The sequence below is a fragment of the Pezoporus occidentalis genome, unplaced genomic scaffold (genome assembly GCF_034315485.1).
Source record: "Pezoporus occidentalis ecotype Australia unplaced genomic scaffold, CSIRO_AGI_Poc_V1 ctg16, whole genome shotgun sequence".
Taxonomy (NCBI): Eukaryota; Metazoa; Chordata; class Aves; order Psittaciformes; family Psittacidae; genus Pezoporus; species Pezoporus occidentalis.
In genome coordinates, this window is record NW_026913425.1 from 5,955,054 (window position 1) to 5,971,775 (window position 16,722).

At 36.0% G+C, this 16,722-nt stretch overlaps 1 protein-coding gene across 3 annotated transcripts in view; it reads right to left on the minus strand.

The window, feature by feature from the left end:
• FCHO2 (FCH and mu domain containing endocytic adaptor 2) overlaps positions 1-16,722 on the minus strand; it is an 85,521-nt gene that overhangs the window by 16,120 nt on the left and 52,679 nt on the right. For 2 of the 3 annotated variants that reach the window (XM_062612469.1, XM_062612468.1), the window contains exons 12-18: positions 13,958-14,014; positions 10,654-10,842; positions 9,685-9,709; positions 8,724-8,766; positions 7,967-8,061; positions 3,590-3,693; positions 1,327-1,456 (exon numbers count right to left, since the gene is read on the minus strand). In XM_062612469.1, the coding sequence (XP_062468453.1) occupies positions 1,327-1,456; positions 3,590-3,693; positions 7,967-8,061; positions 8,724-8,766; positions 9,685-9,709; positions 10,654-10,842; positions 13,958-14,014 (643 nt within the window). Of the gene's footprint in view, positions 1-1,326; positions 1,457-3,589; positions 3,694-4,812; positions 5,311-7,966; positions 8,062-8,723; positions 8,767-9,684; positions 9,710-10,653; positions 10,843-13,957; positions 14,015-16,722 lie in introns of all 3 variants that reach the window. The other variant, XM_062612467.1, reaches the window with a different exon arrangement.

Here is a 16,722-nt window from a genome sequence, read left to right on the forward strand (position 1 = left end):
CATAGTCTTTCAGCTATCTGCACTGTCCTTCCCAGCTCTTCAGGACTATTTAGTTATTACAGTCAATGCAGACAGAACTGTCCTTGTTTACTTTTTCTAGGCCCAGTGAATAAACCTGTCAAACCTCAGTGTCAGCACACACCTCCTTACCTTCTCCTTCACCTCATGAAGGTCACTCTGTCACTGTCTCCAATAACACACACACTCACAGCTGGGGCTATTGATGCTGCTGCCACCAACTTTGGGTTCCTTGGTGCTGAGGCCTAAGGATGTGAGCCTGGATGAACTTTGGCAACCTATGTTTCTATGATGCTTCTCAGCATTTGGGAAACTGGTGGACACTAAATTGTAGCAGCTAAGGCTAGGCAAACCTTATTAGCTTTTGCCTTGCACAGTTGGAAACAGTTGCACTATTTTCAGTGCAGAACTGGCACTACTCCCACTAGAAGCTGTGAGGTGCTCTCCTGAGCTGCTGAGCCTGGGGGTGAGGAATCCTTGGCACCAGTAACATTCACAGATAACTGCTAACTCAAAAATCTGATTTGGCTTGGGACTGAAGTGGTAATATAATCAGGACTAAAACATTTCAATTCTGCTACAGAAACAAGTTAAATGTCTTTAAAAAAGCAAAACCGACCACACAAAAACTATCCCCTAATAAGCTTCCGTTTAATTTGTTATACCCAAATATCAACTCTAAAGGACTTTCATTTAAAAATATGAGAAAACCTTCTGAAATTAGTGGCAACACATGAAAACTAATTTGCTTTTCATCGTCATATTTTTTTGGATTTTTTGCTTTTACTAAACACCTCTTTAGCTTACATACTTCACTAACTTGAAGAAAAAGACGCATTACTTTCATTATTTGGAAAATGCAATTACAGGATAACAACAACAAAAGAACATAACTAAATTTTGTAAACATTTATGTTCATTCAAACTTTTCAGTTCCCAAAATATGTCTGCACTTATATAATCATCTTCTTATGTACTTACATAACTGACATATAATCTTCTGAACAAATATATGATAACATGTTGTGCTGGATGAATGAATGTATAAGCATACAAAATAAGAACTCAGAATATTAATTTTGAAAAATATTTCCTTAAAGAACATGACGTAATTGGATGTATGGTCTAATCCAATTAAATCCCCTGTCAGTGCCATTTAGATGCAGGCATTGCAAGGATGCTTGAAGTACCTGGACTGGACTCACATACGGAACACCTAACTCCAATGAGTGGCTTTCCTAACAGATGGAACCTAGTGGCAGAATTATGCTATTTCTAAAATAAGTTAAAATCGTTAATTTAACTTACCAACTGTAGGTGTGTTTGCTGCACTGAGAGAAGCAGAAGAGGATATGGAGGAAATGCTTTCAGCACGTGCCAAGGGAGCTGCAGGAGGTGGACTGGAGTTAGAGGTCAGTGGAGGGCTGAATGGCCTAGGCTGAAGAAAAGAGATTACAAGAGCATTACACAAAGTGATTCTAAAGTGATGAAACAAAAGACTGTAAATAGAAGAGGTCTTCATTTCATTCCCCAATCAGTTTCACAGTGTTTCACAGCATAGCTTCTTTAATGCTTTATCTACCCTAATATTTTGTGTAAATCCGAGAAACCACATTTCCCATTATAATCAATTCCATTATTTCATAGATTACCATTATGAAGTTTTTGCCTGGGTAGTTAAATCTAATACATTTGATTATGTAGCAACCTGTCAATAACTGTGCAGTAACACAGTAGCAGAACCTAAACCTACAGCCTTGTGTATGTGTGCAGCAAATGTGGATTTATAGAGCTGAAGGAGAGCTACTAACAAACTGGAAGTGAGTCCAGCAGAGGCCAAATAAAATAGCTGGAACTGAAGTACATGAGAGGGAGATAGGCTGAAGAACCTGGGTTTGTTCAGCCTGGAGCACAGAAGCCTAAGGAGAGATCTAGAAGCAGTCTTTCACTTGCTAAAAGGGTTTACAAAGAAGGCGGCATCAGGTTCTTCTCAGAGATGCAAGAGCTACAGCAAAGGAAATTTCAGCTGAACTTGGCAAAAACATTTCTTCTTGTACCCTCATGGTTAAACCCTGGGACAGGCTTGCCCAAAGAGATTGTAAGATTTTCCTTTCCAGAGATTTTCAAAACTCAGCATGTCCCTGAGCAACATGATGCAATTTTGAAGTCAGCCCTTTTTTACGCAGGAGGCTGGCCTAGAGATCTTAAAATGTTCCTTCCATCCTAAATCTATAGAAGTTTTTATGAGTTGGTTAACTGTTAAGGTATTAAGCTAATTAATGATTATTTTGGGATTAACCTATCTAGAAGGTACTGGAACCCCTGAAGCATCTATTTTGGCTGTTTATTTTTATTTTAGTTCTATCACAGTTGTTGCTGGTTATGTGACTTTTATGCAGATTATGGAAATTGTAAAAGGAGTTTATATATAATGACAAGAACTGACAATCTTCCACCTGTATCCAGATAATGCCAATTTCTAAAACAGCAATATAAAAAGAATGTAGCTTTGTGCAGAATCATACTTCATAGTAGAACAGTAGTAGCTGAATTCTTCTATTTAATTACAACATAAAGAACAGAGTACTCGGTCTAAGAGCAATTACTACAGTTTTATATTGGAATAAGAATTTCAAAATTAATCCTATTCTGACTTTACAGAAATGCAAAACAGTTTAAAAATATCTTAGTTTTGTCAAAGCTTAAGACCATAATTTTGCCCATAACAAGAGTATGATGAAAATACTTGCTACTTTGAAAGACAGTAAGAGGATCTTAACCACGGTAACTTTTTTCCAAGTCAGTAAGTCATAGAATCATAGAACAGTTAGGGTTGGAAAGGACCTTAAGATCATCTAGTTCCAACCCCCCTGCCATGGGCAGGGACACCTCACACTAAACCTTATCACCCAAGCCCTCGTCCAGCCTGGTCTTGAAGTCAAATGAAACTTAAAGAATCCACAGAGAAGATTAAGTGTGGCTTAGTGTGATACGTTGTCTGGTTGTTTGCAGTCTTTGCCACGTTCCTTATCAGCAGGTGGACCCACACTGCAGGCAGTGAGCAGTGTGCAACCTCTCACTATCCCTGATGGGCAGCTGCTGCACCTACCTTCTCTACCAACCAACACAAAGGGTAGGGAGAAGTCACAGCAGGGTTACTTGTGTCAACAAATAACTTGATAAAGATCCATTTAATACCATTCATTCCCCAAAGCTTTGGGGATATCCCTAAATCAATGGAGCATTGTTAATAACTTCAACAGTATTTAACATTTTGAGAACTTCAATTTTACACACATGCTAGCCTTTCATTAAATTACTGATTTATTCAATTAAAAACATTCAGCTGATGCAAAAATTATGTTTTAGACCTCTGTAGTTCTTTTAAGAATTATTTTGTTACAGTAACGTTATTATGACAAACAATATCCATGCCTGTCTGGCAATGCTGAAAATCTGCTTGAATATTTGAACATTAGCCGCAAAGCAGCTCCACTGTAACGGCATAAATGAATGGTATCTCTGACATCAAGTTACAATGGAAAGTTAAAAAATCCCAATTAATACATACTATTTCATTAATCCCACTAAGTTTCCCGGTAGACAGCTTTGGTCTTGAAGCTGGCCTTGGAGGGGGTACAATGGTGCCTATAGAAAGAGGAGTTGTGGGCCTTGCTGAAAGAAAGCAAATTTAAGGAAATAAATATTAGAAAGATCACACTGAACATTAATATGTACTCATTTGAATTGAATAACTGGAAGTTATGTTTCTAGTAGAAGCTGTTCCATGTTCTTCTAAACCTAACAGAAACAACTCACAGATGGTGGCAGCAGTACAAAGATGCCACTTTTACAAAGTCACTTTTCTGAATAGAATTATATTTCAAAATGTTAGATGCCATCCAATAAATATGCCAGATGTAAAATTAACTTCAAAATAGAGTGAAATGTTAATGTATGTACAACTATGCTGTTGCAGCACATTCTACTATCTTCCTCAGATTATTCTGGATGACACTTAATTAAATCAGTTAATGATATTTAAAATACAACTTTAAATATGGAGGTTTTTCATTTAAATATGGGAGTTTCATCACTTACTTGGGAAGAAAGAACTTAGGCTAATACTGATCTCATTCATCTTAAGCGTTGCAAACTCAAATGTTCCCAAAATAAGTAATTTCTAAAATACCCATAATTCCTTTAAAATTCTTATTATGCTCCAAGATGACAGTGCATGCTAAACACTAAGCAGTCTGCTGCATTACTACAGGTGTATTCAGTGAGTCATGGCACACTTGCCCATATGCGCTTTTCCTTTGCCCTCTTAGTATGTAGCATTACCATGATACCATCCACACTTCAAAATACGGGGTGTTAAAAAGGAACAGTTTTAAATTCAATTTATTTAATCTGAAATCTAATCTATACAAAGCTACTTAAGAATGGAATTGTTTTTGCAAAATCAATCACTTAATCTTTGAGATCTGCTGTCTGACATCCCACAAAAATACATTCCTATTTCTAGAAAAGTAAAGCTCTGCATAGTTAAGAGAAAGCAATGCCTTTAATTGAATAATTTGAAATCTTCTTATCTCAAGCTGAATATTTACTTCATTGTTCTAACTATCACAGATGCTGGTGCTAACAAGCAGTTTAGTACATTCTAAGTAAGAAGATGAGTTAATTTTAACGTCAGGTTAACAATAATAACAAAAAGAAAAATGAGTCCAAAGCTTGCTTTCTGGAGTCAGTTATTAGCAAAGAGCAGTACACGATGCATGCTTGCCATACCCTTATTTGTATGACCACAAGAAGACACTAAACTACAGTCCAGTAGTGCTGAAGATGATGTGGAAGAAATTTCAGCAGCAGTGACAGTTTCTTCAATGAATAATTGTTCACGGCATAGAGCATTATTGAAAAGGTCACTTTGATCCTCAGAAGCACAGCTGTTGGAAGAAGTCCCAAGCAAAGCAGAAGAGGCAACGCAGGCACTTTCAGTTTTAAAATGCAATCTTTGGGGTTCCTTCTTGTCTGCATTTGTATGTCTAATTGTAAGAAGTTCATCAGCAAAGGAAATCCACTGACTCTGAGACCATGAAGTACTGGTACTCTCTGATGGCGCTGCTGTAACACCAGATTTGCACAAAATGCCAATGCTAAAGTCTGGTGAGGATGGGGTTGCAGACCCAGAATCTGTCTGGTGTCCAAGCAAAGACTGACATACTCTACACCCAGGCAAATCAGTGGTAGATGAGGAGGAGCTCCTATTGTGCTCTCTTAGTGTAGCTGAAGGAAAAGGGAAGAATTGAAACTAGGACCAACATTGAAAAGATAAAAAATGTCAATATTCAAAAAAGTATTCAACATCCACTGCATGAGACTAGCCAGCATGAAAAATAACTGCTCTACTAGGCTAAAAATCCCACTTAAGAAATAAAAGAAAAAAACCCCAGCCACATACCACATGTACTTCATTCATACTGCCAACCACGTCACTTCCCGTTTTTTAAGTGAGCCAAAAAGTAATATGTGTTTCTCTGCACTTAAGGCCCTACTTTCCTTATTCCTCCAACTTCATCCCTGTCATGCTTTAACTTCCACTCATCTTTGTGTTTTTGTTCTGGCGTCCTACTCTAGCTTTCTTCTTTTCATTTATTTCAAAGTTATTTAATCAAAACTATTCTATCCTGTTCCTTCAAAATGTTATCTTCTTACCCTTAATATTTGTAATGTGAAGGCCCAACATAAATGGCTGTCCAGTGAATGAGTGCAGACAATGCAGTCATGAGATCCTGTTTGATATTCTATCTGTATCAACCTGTATCTAGTGAGTTACTATATGTATAAGGCATGATCCACACCAGTTTATTTCCTCTCTCATCCTATAGTCTTCAGGCTGTTGGAAAACAGGAGTTTTCCACAAGTATTCCCTGCATTTGGCTGTTGCCTGTTGCAGTAGATGACAAAAGAAGCATAAAAAGCAAAGGTTAGTCAGTTCTCAACATCTTGCAGATTGGCAAAGCTAGGAGCAATGGCAGAGTGACATACAGAATCAAAAAACAGCAACATGTTTAAAAGTTCAGATAAAAAGTATAGGTGTCCTCTTTACAGTGGCCCTTTTGCTATGAACAAGTGCATAATCTAAGCCAACATAAACACGGCTTTCCTCTTCTAATAAATATTTTAAATATTACTCAAGGGCTTTAAAGTACTACTAAAAAACCTATTCCAAAACCAATGTGAAAATGTTCAAAACTATTTTAAAAATACATATGGATGAAAATGAGGAAGATAAATAAAAAGAACCAATCTTAGCATATCAATAGCTGGCTAAAAAAATGTCTGTTTTGTTTGTTCAAGATAACAAAGTTAGCTTAAACTTCTAATAAAGCAGGACTATTCATGGATGACCAAAGTTTACTTCTGTGCTGCATAAACCACTGTCTGCTCAAATACCATGGGGCAGTTTAAGTGTTCAATGATTAACACAGAGTTACAAAAGAATAGCTAAAGAAATGTTTCAACAGTAAAAAGAGAACAGTAATCTGTGGGACATGCTACACCGGGATACACAGATAGGCTGTATACAGAACAACTAATTCATGTAATTTAAAATTTTGATGGAGATTTTTCAAAGCTTAAAGCATCAATTTATCTATATTAACCTTCAAGTTGAAGATAAAACACTGATTTCTAGAAAATACAATCAGATCAAAGCATTTCTTCAATTTTTTAGAAATAAGGTGCAGGTTAGTGAGCATCAGAACTTGATTTAAACAACAATATAAACTACATCAATCCAGTATTTTTCCCCCCCCAGAACATATTAGTAATTTGTTATACGTTTGGACACTTACTTTCTACTTAACTCCATGGATCATTTCACAAGTGTAAATATCTTAGTTAACTCCTAGAACAACAATCCTTTAAATAATTATTGAGCAGATAAAGTTTCCCAAAGCACAGATGCCTGATACCAGCTTTCTCACAGGATATATTCCACCAATTTCAATTAAATGTAGGGGTCTGTGCATAAGCCTTTTTCACATATGATGGCTTGGGTAGGTGACTCCCCAAGATGTGGCTTCAGAGAGTGTTACAGATCCCAATTATCTGTCATTACTCATAAACTAGAGACCACTTTCTCCACAGTTCTGCTGATAGGAAGGCAGCAGAACTGTGTAGAGGAAGGACTGTACCAGCATCTCCTAATTTTTTCCTGCTTTGAATTTCCGGCCACGAACAACTGGATACAGTAACAACCACAATTTGGCCAAAGACACAAGGCCAAATTGTGTCATTGGCCTTGTTCTGCAGACTCTTAACATGAGACCAAAAGCTAGCAAAACAGCTTTTGGGAAAGAACCACTTCTTTTCAGTATATTCAAGTAATACATATTTCTGTATAATTTATCCTTAAATATGCTACAGATTGGAAATGACTGGTTACCTAAATCTGATGATTTTCAAAAGCTAGATTTGTTAAAAATAAAAATTTAAAGGAACATAAATTTATAATGAACGAGTAAGTTCTACTTAAAATCTGAAGGGTTACACAGCAATACTGTTTGCTGCTAAAAGGACATTACTAAGGCTGAGAAGAATTAACTTCAGTTTTGCAGAATTCCCCTATTGATACATGTATAGAGGAAAACAGCTAGAAAGTCATGACTGTGAACAAAGGGAGGTCTATTATAATTTTTGGTATATAAACAAAAGAAACAGTGAACAATTCCTTCCTCAGGCATGTGGGAGGAGTCTCTACATTAAGACAGGAAAGGCTGGAAAACAGACACACAGAAGGTAGACTGAAAATAAAAGTATACTGCTTTACAAAATTCTGTCAATAGTCTAAGCATGTCCCCTTGCAATAACTAAAAAAGCAACAACAGAACACCTTGATGTATATAGACAAAATGTTTTCTACTATAAAACATTTTACCTGAGGAGGATGAGGATGCCAAGGAAGCTGAAGAGGAAGATTCAAGAGAACTGCTGAAAAGTGGGTCCCATGCCAGGAGGTCACTGTTCATCTTTCTATATTAGGAGTTACAATTGGAATATAAATGAAAGATGTAGATATTAATAAATATCAAATACAACTTTGCTAGTAGTTTGATAATATAATAAACATGATAAATGTGATAAATTCTTCATCATCAGTTAGTCTTTGCATATAAAAATAAGACGTACTTACAGCAGGTCGAGGAACTGATAAGGAGACTAACTGAACTGACACCTTGATGCAATTTTGTGTGTGGATGTACTTAATAATGTCAGTTAAGGGATTATAATTTTTAAAGAGACATTCAAGTATTTCTGTATATACATTTACAAACAATGTATACAGACCTGTCCAAATATGGGGCTTGTAATCTTAAACACTTTACCATGGAATACTATAGGATAAAAACTAAAGCTGTCTTATTTAAAACTTGAGATTTTAATAAAACCCAGTATTTTGCAATCATGTCATTATAAGTAACAATTCAGACGGATGACAATGAAGCAAGTACATTAGAAAGGAGAAACAAATTAATAGAAACCTCCACTGTTACATAATTTACTCCTTCTGATGCAACAGATGCCTGAATTAAAACAGCAGTCAGAGGATATTTCCAATGAATTTCTGAGTATTATATCAAAATAAGACCAAATTCTCATGAAACTTTCTGACAGAATTTTAAATTTGAACTTACTCATTAGTTGGAGCAGAAAGCTTTGATTTTGTTAATTCTTCACCTAAACAAAAGACACAGTATTATTGCCAAAGCTGTGACAATCTAAAACAAACAGTTTCATGGTAAGAAGATAGAGAATATAACCATTAAAAAGACTTCTTCACTGGAAGGGTGGTAAGGCATTGGAACAGGCCTCCCAAGGAAGTGGTGGAATCTCTGGAAATGTTCAAAACCAGTGTAGATGCCCTCAGTGACATGGCTTAGTTGTGGACTTGGCAGTCCTGGTGTAACAGTTGGACTTGATCTTAAATGTCTTTTACAACCTAGTTAATTCTATAATTAACAGTTGCAGTTCAAAACTAATTATGAATTATTAAAGTGACAAAGAGAAAATGCGTTTTTTTTTTCATAATATAAATTCAGGTAGTCCTGAAATACATTCCAATAAGAGAGGACTACACAAAGCAATGCATTTCTGGAGGAAGTGTTTTTCACTTGAAATGTCTTTCTTGAATTATACCGCTTACTTCAATAATTCTTCAGCAAATCTGGCCCGATTTCCCACTGGAAGAAACCCTACAGCATAGAGACTAAGGCTCTGTCCTCTGTCTCCAGAGCCACCTTTTATGTGTTTGACTATAAAACAGAGAGAGTGTGCTTTGCTAGTTTTTGGATCATACTAAACTTGAGTAGGTAGAAGGGTTTTAAGAACTTCCACAGTAGCCTTTTCCACAGAGTCCTCCCTTTGGCTCTTGGATATGTTCCCTATCACTGTCACAGCCAAACTCATCTGTTTATCAGAATAGGGAACACCCAAGTATATTGGAAAAGAACAGGTATCTAGAACTGACAAGAGACTTCTTTTTATTTAATACATAGATATTTAAGAAGTTTATTTCTTCAACAATTAAAAAACCTATTTTGATGTTATGTTAAAAAACTAACATAAATAGACTAAAAGTTAAAGATTCATACTTACTGGATAAATTTTGATTCATTTGTGCCTGAAACAGGAAAAAATAAATTAGGAATAGTCTATTGTCCCAGGGTTCTTATTTCCACTAACTTTCTATGAGACACTTTGCTTTCAGTGCCAGGCAAAACATTCTCAGCTTGCAGAGGACCAGAACATAAGTCAAGACAGAGCAACCAGTGCACACCTGCCACACCAGTAAGGCAAGCCAGGAATTAACACTGGGGAGCTGCATTACTAAATCCCTTTACAGGCTGGGACAGTAAAATTAAACAGCTTATATATCACATGGTATATATGAAAAGAAACATTCCTAAGGTTCTCCCAGTGACTCCCCTCACATATTACACCTACTTGGGTTTAATCTAAAAAACGTGAATAAAGAGCCATACTGTACTTACAGGACTGTGTCTCTGCTTTCAAAATGTGAGGAAAAAAAAAAATCATTATTATTTATATATATTATGCACAATATTTTCTTAATATCAGAACCATTCTTACCTTGATCTGAACATTGCACTACCATACTTTACTACTATCTATTTGTAATACCATCTCATGATATAAAGGGTAATCATTCTGTGGACTGGCAGAATACATCAATAAAACTGCACTGTAAATGTTACATGTATCTCTATTATATGTTCTGTTTTAAAGTTCTGTATATTACTGAATACTAATAAGTAGACTATGTTAAAAGTATGCTCAGCTAACTCCACAATGTAGTCAAATGTCTTGGGGTGGCAACAGCAGAAAGACAAGGACTGAGCACACCCAAGACTCAAAGGAAAGTTAAAATCTGAGAAGGGAGAATTACTCAATGTTACACTGCAATAAAGTGTACCAAAGATGACCTAGTACACAAGAAAAAACAGAATCACTGAACTTTAACCTAGAATAAATTTTGAACAGTAAGACATACGTTTATAGTACAGACTCTTTACCACTGTTCTGCACATTAAAAATACCAGGAACAAAGCCACTTACAGATATTGCTGGAGAAAGAGTGATGTTCCCTATAGATACTTTTAATTCATCCAAAGAAGGCACAGTATATTGAGAGCTATTATTTGGCTGGACAGGTTTTATTTCTACATGGAACCTTCTGGGTTCATCATCTTCAGAATCAGAATCACTGCTTGAATAGAAATGGTTCTCTTTGGAATGTTTTTCTCAGTTAAGGTAGAAATACTTCAAGTTCATCTGCTTAATCCACTTCATAATTACACTCAACAAAATGCTCATATTATGTCAACACCCCAGATAAATAATGCTGCCTAACCTCTTTCTGTGGTTATACAGACACTTCAAATACACCCAATGTCCAAAATTCGTAACTCAAGAGTTAAAATTTTCATTCATCTTCATAATGGTATTCTGTTCTAAAAGGTAACTATGTTCAAAACTGAATTATCAGCATATTTTAAGGCATCAGTATAAATTAAAGATACTACAGTAGCAACGGTTCTTCATGTTAAATTTATTACTTTTAAGACAAAACCAGGGACTCTAACACACATACTAAAAATGCAATAATCCTTTTAAACCATGTGAAGGAAAGTCCTAGCCTTTTCAGTTAGCAGTGAAATGCCCACAGTAACTGTACAAAGCATTAACAACAGAGGAAATGGCAGCCAGCATTACTTGCCTCTTCTGTCAACTGACACTAAAATTTCTGCAAGAAAGGATGCAAGTTACACAGAAGGCTGCACAGCAAACTGAATGTCAGTTCCTTAAAACTATCATCTTTGAAAAAAAAAAAAAAAAAAAGAACTGAAGATAACTCAGCCCTCAATCAAAATATGCAGATGAATTTAGCATTAGTTCTTTATATGCACAAGAGCAGCACTGAAGAAAAGCTCTGAAAGACCTATGCTGAGTCTTAAAAGATACAGCTGTTTTGACAAAAAAGAATTTGAAAATTTTCCTTTACTTAAAAGTTTTGTATCACCTAGGAGAAGCACACACATTCCAAAACTTGCTTCTGCTATTTTCACTTGGAAATATACCAGCCATTTGTATTAAATATCTTCAAACTATTGCCTGACAAAAATTAAACCTGAACCCTAAAGACATTCCAAATCCATTTCAGCTGAAAGAAACCCTGAAGTCAAATGTCTTCATCTTACAGCTTATCTGTCTCCCAAAATGGATCATACCTAGAAAAGTAAGCTTCAAAGACAAGTCACTTTTCATTTCATCAAAACATTTCTGGTCTTGGAAATTATCACCAAGTTTCAAGATTTATTTCCTATGAACCAGACAGCTCTTGTAAAATGCTCTTCCAACACTTAAGACTGGACTTATTAAGACTAACTTCCATTATGGTTAAATAATTTCCTCCAATAAACCATCTGAAGAATTCCAAACAATAGAACAAATATTCACTCTTGGAAGCTGAGGGAAAAAAAGAGGAAGAGAATTGATGAATTCCTGAATCTGGTAAAGATTTTCAGAAGCTGAACTACCTGGCTGACAGGGATTGCAAATCACTAAGCTTTTTCACTGAGTGTATCTCTTTTCCTACTGTTTCACAACAGGAAGCATAATGTAGAAAAGGATGCCCAGATCAATAACTTACAAAGCATGAATTTTATTCACTCCTCTCTCCCTCTCCTAAATATATGCAAAGCATGAAATAATGCCCCTCTCAGAACCAGATAAAAGTCATAGAATCGTAGAATAGTTAGGGTTGGAAAGGACCTTAAGATCACCAAGTTCCAACCCCCCTGCCATGGGCAGGGATACCTTACGCTAAATCATATCACCCAAGGCTTCGTCCAACCTGGTCTTGAACACTGCCAGGGATGGAGCACTCACAACACCCCTTGGCAACCTATTCCAGTGCCTCAACACCCTAACAGGAAAGAATTTCCTCCTTATATCCAATCCAAACTTCCCCTGTTTTAAGTTCTAACCCATTACCCCTTGTCCTATCACTACAGTCCCTGATGAAGAGTCCCACCCCAGCATCCCTATAGGCTCCCTTCAGATTCTGGAAGGCTGCTATGAGGTCTCCACGCAGCCTTCTTTTCTCCAGGCTGAACAGCCCCAACTTCCTCAGCCTGTCTTCATACAGGAGGTGCTCCAGTCCCCTGATCATCCTCGTGGCCCTTCTCTGGACTTGTTCCAACAGTTCCATGTCCTTTTTATGTTGAGGACACCAGAACTGCACACAATACTCCAAGTGAGGTCTCACAAGAGCAGAGTAAAGGGGCAGGATCACCTCCTTCGACCTGCTGGTCACGCTCCTTTTGATGCAGCCCGGTTGGCTTCCTGGGCTGCAAGAGCACACTGCAGCTGGCTCTTGTTCATTTTCTCTGTCACTTTTATATCAATTTTGTAAAAAGGAGCTGCTTTTATTGGTGCAGGTATCTTTACTGGGGCAATAGATGCATATTCTACAAAGCTGATGAAAACAGAGAAGCTACGATGATGGACTTGTTCACTTTAAGGTGCTGTTTACTGCTTAAAAGTTTTCAAAATTTATGGTAATTGGAAAGCGTAAGTTTACCTTTTATTTGCAGTACCCACAGAATTCAGTGAACAGATTTTCAAAGATGAGCTATCTTACTGATATATTAGGCTTGCTTAGATCTACAGAAATTATTCCCAGCTCTTAGGTAGGGCTTCTCTCTGTTTCTGATGGGAGGAAAAAAGAAGAACATGAAGAATTTTTTCCTTCGAAGGAAGAGCAAAGAAGAATCATGAGCCTCCATAAATAATAACTCGTTAGAAAAATCTATTCAGCATATCAAAGCCATTAATAAAAACACAGTAAAAGCTAGAAGCACCAATTAGAAACAGCATGAGGTGTAATTACTTTATTAAGGAAAAGAAATTTTATTTGTTGACTGCTGGAGCTCCCAGTCTTTTTAATGGTGCTATAAAGAAGTGGGAAGGTGCAGGTATAGAACAGATAACCACTCTACTTAAAAAAAGTTTACAATCTTTACTTTATAAACTGTCACAGAACTTTTCAGGGAGAAAGATTTTCACATTAAAGCTTTTGTTCAGTTTTTTTTTTCTACTATCATACAAAAGCCATTCTCTTAAAAGTTCTCAAGGCAGCTGATCTAATATTTAACATCTGCATATATACAAAATCTAAGAAAACTGAAATTCTGCACATTTTGAAAAAGCTATGAAAATTTCTTATGTTGGAACATAAGCGTAAGTGTCATTCATCTTCCTTTACTTAATACTTTAGTCAGTGTTTCCTGTCTCCAAAAAATTGCAATAACAACAAATAACTTAGCACAATAATAGTAAAAAGGATATCGTGGGTTGCTTCTGGTTTAATGCTGTATCCTTCATCATCTACATCAGGAATGTTCTAAAAACAACAACAGAAAATATTATCTTGACAAATAACTAAAAAACCCTTCAAGTTGTTCTTACATCAGACTGGATTTACATGATTGATAAACTAAAATTTGATTACAACAGCTCATTAAAGTAATTGTTCTTAACCATTCATTATTATAGTTATCTCAAGTTATGATAAGTAGTTCAAAATTAGTGTCACAAGATACTTCAGGAATAGAATAGAACAAAACAACCTCCAAATTTACCGTAAGAACTGGCAAGTTTGAATGCATCTGCTTATACTGGTATTCCATGAAAAGGAACCAACAGCAACATTTTAGCTTTACCGCCGAGTGTTAAATAAGCCTACAATTCTCTTGCACCAAAAATTTTCCCAGTTTCTACTTTTAATTCTCTCAGCTAAGTTACTTTAGTCTCTGATAATGCAGGAGCAAAACCTCTTCTAAGTACTAGTCAACACTTCAATATGCGAGTAAAAGCATTCTAGATTATACAGGTTGCAACTTCCCCTCCTCTTGAAAAGACAGTAAGCACTGTTGCTTTAGCAAAGAATATCCACAATAATTAAAAGGCATGGATGAAACTTACATGGCAAGTGCTCAAAATTGGATTCTAAAGCTTCTTTTACATATCTCCTACACCCATCCTGGATTTTCTAAGCTAATAAGGACAGAAAAATCCACACATTACTGTGTATCCAGAGTTAGTCCATAGGGACTGCTCAGATGCCTTGTAAGTTTATTACAAAAATTCACAACTCAAGTGGCTGAAAGATGCAGTGATTTCACCAGTTATAAGTTTCTCATAAAAGTTACAAGATTCATATAAAAAAGTGATTTGTTTTAGTGTACCAATCAGGTTATTGTTCTAGAATTTGGGTACTGGGAAGTAGTTTAGCTAATAGAGATTATATATACAGTAGGACCAAAGTATACTTTGCTGTTATAAGGCACAAGATCATAGAATGGTTTGGGTTGAAAGGGACTTTAAAGATCATGCAGTTCTAATCCCTGCCACAGGCAAGGACACCTTTCTCTAGAGCTGGTTGCGCAAAGATCCATCCAACCTGGTTTTAACCACTTTCAGGAATGGGGCAGCCACAACTTCTCTGGGCAACCTGTGTCAGTGCCTCACCTCATAGTAAAGAATTTTTTCCCAATGTCTAATCTAGATCTACCCCCTTGCAGTTTAAAGCCATTCCCTATTGTCCTGTCACTATATGCGCTTGAAAAAAAGTCCCTCTCCAGATTCCTTGTAGGCCCCCTTTAGGTATTGAAAGACTGCTCTAAGGTCTCCCCAAAGCCTTCTCTTCTCCAGGCTGAACAAGTCCAACTCCCACAGCCATGAGCACCCTCATGGCCCTCCTCTGGACACACTTGAGCAGGTATACATCCCTCTTGTGCTGGGGGAACAAGATACAATAACTTCCACTTGAAATTTCAAATGGACTAGAAAGGAACCACTTCAGCTGAAATATGAAATCAAATTTAAAGAGATAGTCACTTTGAAGAGCTTTTGAATTACAGAAGAAAATATAAACAAAAAAGGTATTTTTCCCTCTATTTCCTTTGCAAATATCATAAATGAGACGTCTGATTTTTTATTGAATTAAATAGAATGAATTTAAACAAATATTTTAGTAAAAAGAGTAAGAAATACAATCCCATACAGGAGATGTAATACTGTACGCTACTAAATAGCACATCAAACTAAGGCCAGATCTGATTTTTTAGCACAAACCTTAAAATACGGAACATACAGATGCAATTTCCTGAAATAGTTGTAAGATCCGGACTGCACACTTATTTGATTTGGTTTTTTAATTAAAAAAAAAAAAAAAAGAAAAAAATCATAAGAGTAGGTCCAGTATCGTAGCTCTACTTGCTCAAATCAGAGTTTTTAGCTATGCTTGACCTCAGGCTGACCTTGTTTATATACCAAAAAACACTAATGAAACTTGACATCAAAGTAAACAGAATAAAAACATAGCTAGAGGGTAGGTACATTTTCCTACAATACTGTAACTTCTGAATTCTGAAATTATTTTAATTGTCATACTGGGCAATTTTAAACAGATCAGGATCATTCATGGTTAAGATGAATTGAAAACCAACAAAAATCTTTAAATATACAACATTTAGTTTTTCCTCCAGCTGAGCCATATACGTAAAGGATATTATTACTGGGCACACATAGCATGCACAACATAGATGGAAAATTTGACTATTTTGACATAAAACTGTGAAAGAACTTTGCAGAAGTTATTTTCATTGCATTATTTTAATTTACTAACTAATCTCTTGGATAAAGTAAATACTTAGAAAGTACTAAAATCTTAAAAGTTCTTAAAATACTAAGTTTATTTCTTAATATTTTCATGTTAATTATTTCTGATCTTGAAAAAATATTTGGCTCATCTACTCTACAGAAATAGCAATTTACCATGTAGCCTGTATTCATAAATTCAGACTAAAAGTCAGAGTTACGTACATGTTAACAGAGATGGATGCTTTACAGCTGAAGTTATGAACACAGAAACTGAAGAATTCCTTGCCTTTTTTTTTTCAGCAGGCTTTTTTTCTAACAAGGTGCAGAAATGTATACTAATTTATACTAAATTTATACTTCCCCCCACTTCTAAAGTTTAAATAGGTGTTATTTAAAACACCTGACTACACAGTGTATACAGAGTCGGAAATCATCTTCTTTGTATTT